Below are 8,605 nucleotides of genomic sequence, written 5' to 3'. Positions count from 1 at the left end.
ATATATACCGTTACCGTGAAGGGGTTCAATTTATACCGTGATATGAATTTGAGGTCATACCGCCCAGCCCTACAATATTCCATAAAAAATCTTGATCACTGATGAGACATTTTAAAAGTTTTAGCACGAATGGCACTTCCAATTGGAGTTTTAGGTTTTTGTGTAGATTTTAGAAAGCTTTATTTTATTTAACTCATGATAGATGAAATAAATTAGTTGCTCAGTTTTGTCTTCTGTTTCCTGTGTGTTTGTTTGGTATTAGAAGCTGTCTGTCACCTCCTCTAATGGAAACTCTCCACTTTTAATCAACACGACGGAGTGTAACGGCAGTGTGAACACAGCCTGCARCACACCGGAGGAGCCGGAGGAGCTGGACACCAGGGTAACACAGTCAAACTCAATATTTATGGAAAAGAAAACATAAAGACATAAAACTTAAAGAGTTGAACTTTTTGAACAGATTCGGGATATTTAAGTTAAGTCTCTCTCTGACTAATCTGGAGCAGATCTCGGGACATCTGTGGTTTTCTCAGGAATGATCAGAACAAAAAAAACACCAGTTGTTTGAGTAAATTTAAAAGGGACAGGACCACAATGTAAGATTAAATTCWGTCTTGTCAAAGCCTTAAACAAAGAGCTTACTCAGCGGTTAGCACTTTGAGTGTGTGCTAAAAATGATTACCTCATTTTAGCTAAATGCTTGTAAAAACAATTTGTGGCCCGTATTGTGAGACGATGGGTCAGTTTCCTGCCACGCAGCTACGTTTTATGTGACCGTGGCCTGTTTCATGTCTGCAACATAGGGCTATGTGATAATTCAATGATATAAATCATGATAAACACGTGTTCAATATCAGTAGGAAACACATCMAATATAATATTAATCATTTCACTAGTAAGTTTGTCCATCGTGATGATTATTTCATCAGAAAGTTGAACTTTCTGATGAAATAAGCRAGGACATTTCAGCTAAACAACACCGGAAAAGCTAAGATTCACCTTCAAAATAAAAGCTGTTAATAGACAACAAATGCCTATTAAAAGAAATCACTTGCACTTTATTTAGAAATGAGTAAACCAGGGTTTTTTTTCCCCCTCTTGTCCGCACATACGAGCAATTGAGCTTGCTGGACCAGTCCATCATCGTAGGGTTAATATGATTTTATTTATTAATTTAGGATGCTGTTACACTGAAACGAGGCATCTAAAAGCTGAAGAGGGTGTCAATACAACACCCCAACAGCTAAAAGCCTGCAGCTAAACAAGGTAAGCTAGCAAAAACCCTGTGGAGTAACGTGCCGTAGCAGCTTCGTGTTTCTCCACCGTGCCTCAMAACGGCTTCAAAATAAAAAGAACGCTGTGGAGTGAAAGGAGAAAATTATGCAACAGCTCGAGAGGAAATTGTGGATAAAAGAGGAAAGGTCATGTCAACACTTTGTCAGGATTTCAGATATTTTAAGTTTGACAAGAGTCAGACCAATTAATAATTATCGATATCGATCAATATGAAATGCTTATATCGTGATAAGTTTTTCACCCATATCACTCAGCCCTAGTACAACGTGTAAAACCTGTTTTCTAGGCTGCACGCATTATTTTATTTCCGACCATCTCAACTTGCTTTGGACGAACCGTGGCACCTTTAAATCATTACCCTTTATCAATAATGAGTGTTTACCTGGGATGTTTTCTGCCATGAAAAAGAGCACCTGTGCAGGTATCAAATAGTCTGAGGTGAGTTTCCAGGAGAAAATGTATCACAGAAACATATAAGCCTTTAGGACTTGTCAATGTCTGAGACATTTTGAGACTTCCCCTCTTCAACGTTGTAAAGCCAGCATGTATGTTCTGTTCTGGATGTTCTGTTGTTTGTTTGTCCGCAGGTGGTGAATCCGTCCTTCCCGAACCCTCGGAGAAGGCTGCGGCTGCGCGATCTGGCCGAGAGGGTGATCGATGCTCAGGAGAATGAGCAGGAGCTCAACAAGCTGCTGAACGAGGCTCTGCTGGAAAGAGAAACCGTTCAGGCGTAAGTCAAGGTTCTGCTACGATCCGGTCCGTTTTTTAACAGTAAAACTAAATGCTTTCAGTGAAAAACCGTGTTGTCTTGGAAGCTACTGTAAAACTAAAAGAAAACAATCTGTTAAAATCAGTTTCAAAAGACTGAACATGTAATAAATGTTTGAACAATATTCTCCACAGTCTGAAAGGGAAACGGACCAACAAGCTGTCCCTGAGGTTTGTGGATCCAGACATGGAGACCCTGTTCTCCAAAGAGAAGGAGAAACAGAGCGGAGCTGCGTTCTGCTGCTCCTGTGTGGTTCTGCTCTTCACCGCAGTGATGGAAGCTCTCATAGATCCACGGTCAATTCACAACCATTTACTCATMTTATAGTAATATTTCAGTACTTAAAATAAATACCTTTGATCCTAGTTCACCAACACCATTATGTGTTTTCATATTTCATCTTCACATTGATATCAATGCCAAATATTTATCAGTAAAGACTGTATTGTGTTATTCTAGTATTTATGTATAAATCTATCAATCAAAACTTTATTTAAATTGCACTTTACACATCCCATGGCAATCAAAGTCCTGCACAGCAAAATAAAAACACAGTAAGAGAAAATCATGTAAGCGATAACACACACACACAAAATAAAAATATAACAAAGAAAAACAAAGGCAATCGACTGGTCTACTGCATGTACTCTCTGGAGTTAAAAGCCAAGCCACAAAGATGAGTCTTTAAGAGAGATTTAAATTCATTAAGAGATCTGAACCTCACAAAAAGTGTGAATAATAAAGACTGTATTGTGTTTGCTTTGGAACAGGCTGATTGCAAACTACATCACTTTTGCGGTCGGAGAGGTTCTGCTGCTCATCCTGACCATCTGCTCTATGGCTGCCATCTTTCCCAGAGTGAGTCATAAACACAGCTTTACTTTGGTTACAGTTTGTTTGTGGAGCATTAACTCCAGGTAGAAACCCTAAAACAGAGAAAACTCAGAATCTTGAATGACATTTGATAAACTTTAGTTTTCTTGTAATTAAAAGCTCAACTCTAACAGTCTGATTCCCTTAAAACTGGGTAATAGTTACATTAATTAAATAAAATCTCTAAACAGAAACAGACCTGAGWTTGTTCTTCTGTACTTCAAACTGTGCTATTAAACAGACCATGTTTTCTGCTCTGTCGTTGTTGGCCCACGTTTAAAGGAAGTTTTATATTTGTATGTTTTTGATCATTCTACTTCCTCAGGGCTCATTCCACTAAAAACGACTCGTCTGAACATGTCTAACATTATCTTGATGAGGAGTGATGTTCTGTTTTTCTGATGTTGAACCTAAACTCAGTGTTTGATACAGTTCACATTTCTCACCAAATCTTCTTATCATGACTCTTCTTCTGCTTTTCATGCCCACGGTGTCCCACAAGGCTTTGAATTTGATCTCTTATTGTTTTTGTTATAAGTGTCACATCTGCGGTACATTACTTTTTAAAACCTCTTATTATTGCTATACAGATGATATCAAGTTATATACTTTAAACTACAGACTTTACAAAGGGCTCTGACTCTTTTTAAGGGTTGGTTATCTGAAAACTTTCTCCAACTTAATGAAGAGAAAACTGATGTCTGAGAGAGTGGAAACTCTTTTTTACCTCGTGGAGTCTTTAGTRGCAGATCTCAGTGTAAACTGAACCAACCATGAAATGTCTGAAGATCTGCTTGTAACTGACTATTAATAGATTCAATACTGAAATCAGACAAAAAAAAAGAACAGTATCATCAGCATACGTTAAAATATTTGGATTCTCTCTAAGGTTAACCAGTAGGGGGAACAGATTTTTACAGTGGAACTGAATTTCGCACATCACCGACATTCTTCTCCTCCCGACCGCAGACGGTTTAAAATTCACTTTTTACGTTGTCGTTCTGTGAGCTTTCTGCATTTTTCATCTTTGTGTATGATAATCAGTGTTATCATATGTTGTCATAGGTTTGGGCAGAATCGTTCATCAGGTAAACTTTTGCTGGTTATTATTTGACACCGCCTGGTGATGTAAGACATGTGTGGTACCAACAGCCTCAGCAAATTTTAGGTTCTGTCAAAAACTCATTCATCTTCATTATACGAGTCATGTCTGACATATTTGTGAACAAATTGTTGTTATACTGTATATCTTGAAATAGGACCTAAATCCGTACAATYTAAACTCTCTACTGTAGTTTCCTCCATAGACATTTTACCCCCTGCCCTCCAGTGTAGATCGCTCCGCCTTCGAAACCACGTGACTGAAACCCAGCTATTAAACATTCGTACAATATCCAAAGCACAATCACACTTCAACAAGTCATCACCTACATGCTCTCAAAATCAAAAACTCCACTCACATAAGTTTAAATTARGAGAACAGGTTTGAGTTAAGAGAAGCCATTGTTTTGTCATGTATGAAAATAGTTCTGTTGGCAAAGTTTTCCACTGTTGTGTGGCAACACTTGAGAAAGCTGATTTACTAAAAGAAGTTTTACATTTTGAAACACTACACTCACCACGAATAGTTGAACGGGTGACTCGAGATGTTTTTCCAGAGCTAAGGGATAAAAAATTTTTTTAAGGGAGGTGCAGCTGAAACATGAAAGCAGATATGTATTTGTGTATTTGATTAAGTTCTCAAAACTAAGAATGTTATACTTGGCAAGAATATGGCAATGATGAAACTACTGTGTTTTCTTGGATGGATGGATGGATGGATGGATGGATGGATGGATGGATGGATGGATGGATGGATGGATGGATGGATGGATGGATGGATGAAAGACAGGCATATTTATGTCATCAGGCAGTCCATCAGACTGTAACTGTCCTCAGGGGTTTTCATTTCTGTCAATATTACATCAGATATTGTCCTGAGCCATCAGTGCTGTTACTGTAAACATCCATTAGCAGCAGGACTTATCAGTTGAGTTGTTGCCTTTCAAAGCAGTAAAAGTACAGTATAGAGTACCGTTAATACAGGATAATAGAGTAAAGAGTACTGTTAATACTAGGGATGTACCAAAAAATCAATTCACATCAGAATCCTGATTCTCATTTGCAAAGATTCAGAAGTGATTTAAAGTGTCCCAAAATCAATTAAAAAAAGCAAATCCATTGGCTGTCAGCCTCCATTTTGTAACTACTGTACGTGGGATGCCCTGACATTATATAAAACACAGGATCAAAGTTCTTTTTTTAACTCATCCTTCCTATGTGTGTGTGTATTCGAAACTGCAAGCGTAGCGCACGATGTTGCAAAGGACCCTGGACATTCGTTCCCCCATGTTTGTCATGTGTGTGTGTGTTTCTCCGGACAGATGTTCTAAACTGCGATTTTGTTCTGCATTGCATCTTTGATTTTGTGTGTGAATGACAATAAAATGATTCTGATTCTGATCACCTTGCAGCCGGTTCTGGAACAAATGCATGTGCCAAAAGCACCAAAACAAAGAGGAAACTACAAAACTGGAGGAAAGAGAGATTCATCTGGCCCAGTCTTCATTGAATTTAAAGATTTGGGCTCARTTTGGTTTTTARTGAATGATTTTGAGTTAGGCATGAGCTTTACTGTGTGCAAGGTTTGCAAAATGCAGATGATGCACTTTGYGAACATGACAAATGGGTTCACATTATCAGTTTTACATGAAAAATCGATTTTGAATCSAATCGTGGCCCCAAAAAATCAGAATCGAATCGTGAGAAAAGATTCCCACCCCTAGTTAATTCAGGTTAGTACAGTAATGAGTACCTTTAATACATGTGTCTCAGCTAGTACAGTATTTTCACACAAACTAAACCGTTGCTGCATGTCACCCATTGTTGTTATTGTTGAAAAATATGTGGTTCAGATATGTGATCTACCACTGACCTACAGCTGCTCCTGAACTCTTGCTGTTTGGTGGAAACATGTTTCAAAGTACAAAATGTGGTTCTGAAATGTTTTTGTCAGGTTTTCCCCAAGAAGCTGGTTTCTTTCTCAATGTGGATCGACCACACTCGTTGGGCTCGGAACACCTGGGCCATGGCAGCCATTTTCATCCTGACCATGGCAGACCTCATAGACATGGTGAGTGATTTAAAATCGTCAGGATCAGTGAGAGGATTTTATGTTTMAGTTTACTCAGCATCACAGTTCAGCAGCTAATCTACTTATCTAAATTTTCACTCTGTAAAACTCTGCTGTAGTATCAATGATAAAAAAACAATGGATAATTATTTCGTTCTTTCTTTCTAACATGTAGCTGAGTTGTCTGCCTGGAGTCCCYGAGTCAAACGGCCCCACACAGGCTCCCTCCTCTTCCTCGCGGTCCAGCCTCGAAGGTTGCCTGAACAACCCCAAGTATTACAGCTACATAGCGGTGTTAGCCCTCATGGCCACCACCATGCTGGTTCAAGTCAGTCACATGGTGAAGCTCACGCTGATGCTCCTCATCACGGTGACGACCGGTATCGTCAACATCTACAGCTGGAGGGACATCTTCGACCGCTACGACAAGGCCCGCTTCCAAGATTACAGGTAGATCTCCTGAAGGTCCGACACAACTCAGCAGAACTATTTATTATAAAAACTAATCTGAGCAACTTGTACGGAACACCAAAATGTTCATAACTGAGCATCAGAACGAGGCAGAAACGAGATTTACATCCCAAATTATAGATTATTTATTCCGGTGTGTATAAGTACAAGTCATTAGTTCATTTAAYCAATAAATCAGTTCCTTATAATTAATAAAAGTAGGATTAACTACTGATGAACTGGATGATGGCATGCTGTGTTTTAATGACTCTGAACAGATGATCAGCTAAGTAAAGCATCTTAATTAAGAAAAACAGATAAAATAATGTAAATAGTTATTTACCATATGCGTGTGGTGCCGTTCATTCAGTCTGATGAACGTGATTGATTGGTTTATTTTAAACAAGGTGAGAATAAAAYCAGTTGCTTTTATCCAAAAAAGGGGCGGAGCCTATGCACACTTGAATGTGTTGATCCATTCAAGAAAGGGGTCTCTGCAGTCACAAAGTAGGAGTTTCTTCTTTTGTAGGAGGAGTTGGCCCYAGACGTGATTGGTCAGATTGACGGTGGGGTTTGAAGAAGCTGGGGGCAGCGGGGAGTAGCTTGGTCGAGTCGGGCAGGAAGCGCCTATGTTTTTTTTAAGATTAATTTTAGTCATAACTTGAGAAAGGAAGGTGCTAGCTGCARGAAATTTGAACGCCGTACATATGGAGGGACGTGTAATAATTTGGCTCAGTCAAAACATCCCAAACCAGCCCATTAAAAGATTGCTAAAAATAAGTATGAATAAATATGAATATGAATAATAGCCATAACTTGAGACAGCAAGAAGCATGCCGCATAAAATTTTAAGTCAAAATATGTTTACATGTTCACAATTTTTGAGTCATTGTTCTGTTTTAAACTGCACATAGACCGTCAATAAATCATATTTATTTGCCATGATTACTTCCTCTTTTAAGTTGCCCCACAAGACATGTCAATCCGACCAATCACGGTTAGGGAAAACTCCGCCCACACACCAACTCCGCCAATCACGATTAGGGTKAACTACGCTCACACCAAGACCTCCGCCAATCACGGGTGTGCCATCTTTGCCCACAGGACGACATGAACTGCAGAGACCCCTACTTGATCCACTCTGCAGCCACACTCTGAGAAATAAATCAGAATAATCAGTGAAACGCTGTCAGTAAACTGCTGGATAAACTGTGAACTGATCAATGTTTTTTTTTTCTTTTTTACAGCGTGTTCATGGTTCCTTCCAAGTTCACAATGACATGTATGATCTTCGTTATGATGGTCAGCTTCTATTATTTCTCCAGACATGTAAGTTCACACATACCTGAGGGTTATAGAAAGGTACTGTGGTATTTTACTGACAGGGACAGAGAACCAACAACCTCTGAATTTTTATAAGGAACTAAAACAACCATCAGTTGTAATGTTCCACATATCAGGACAAAGTAATGGWTATAAAGGTTTTAAATGTAACACAACAGAAAAAATTAACAAAATAACAGACTTTACACTCAGTTTCTGTTGGTAGGTTCAAACATGACAGATTCTTTTATTTGTAATTAAAATAAAAACAATGTCAAACAACCAAATTAAAAACATTAACTGCAGTTTAACGACTAAGTTTCCACTCTGCATTGTTAATATTTGTCTCCATCTGAAGGTGGAGAAACTTGCTCGAACCCTTTTCCTATGGAAGATTGAGGTCCATGAGCAGAAGGAGAAGGTAAATGAGATGCGGCGCTGGAACGAAGCTCTGGTGACCAACATGTTGCCTGAACACGTGGCTCGACACTTTCTGGGCTCCAAGAAAAGAGACGAGGTAAGACTGCGAGAAACGATGCGTGCATCGTTCGTTCTTTGGGGGTTTTTTTTTGTTTTGTTTGTTTCAGAATGAAATTGCAAAAAGAAAACAACCGTGTTTTTTTTCATTTCTAAAACCTAAATTTAAAAATGTAAAACTGATCTAATAAAACAATCCACAGTGTTTGATAAAATATGTGGAAGTTTTAATATGTAGCGATACC

At 38.7% G+C, this 8,605-nt stretch overlaps 1 protein-coding gene across 3 annotated transcripts in view; it reads left to right on the top strand.

Annotated features, from left to right (window-relative positions):
- Positions 1 to 8,605, top strand: part of adcy3a (adenylate cyclase 3a) — a gene marked incomplete in the record, with an annotated part of 38,957 nt that overhangs the window by 19,900 nt on the left and 10,452 nt on the right. For all 3 annotated transcript variants that reach the window (XR_001311821.1, XR_001311820.1, XM_014026339.1), the window contains 8 exon segments: positions 263 to 382; positions 1,884 to 2,026; positions 2,200 to 2,361; positions 2,836 to 2,923; positions 5,994 to 6,110; positions 6,286 to 6,560; positions 7,808 to 7,889; positions 8,242 to 8,400. Coding sequence is in view for 1 of the 3 variants with exons in the window: in XM_014026339.1 (XP_013881793.1) it covers positions 263 to 382; positions 1,884 to 2,026; positions 2,200 to 2,361; positions 2,836 to 2,923; positions 5,994 to 6,110; positions 6,286 to 6,560; positions 7,808 to 7,889; positions 8,242 to 8,400 (1,146 nt within the window).

This window comes from Austrofundulus limnaeus, unplaced genomic scaffold, assembly GCF_001266775.1.
Source record: "Austrofundulus limnaeus strain Quisiro unplaced genomic scaffold, Austrofundulus_limnaeus-1.0 Scaffold543, whole genome shotgun sequence".
In the NCBI taxonomy this organism is placed as follows: domain Eukaryota; kingdom Metazoa; phylum Chordata; class Actinopteri; order Cyprinodontiformes; family Rivulidae; genus Austrofundulus; species Austrofundulus limnaeus.
Note: the sequence above shows the minus strand (reverse complement) of the source record. Positions and strands in the feature narration are given on the sequence as shown.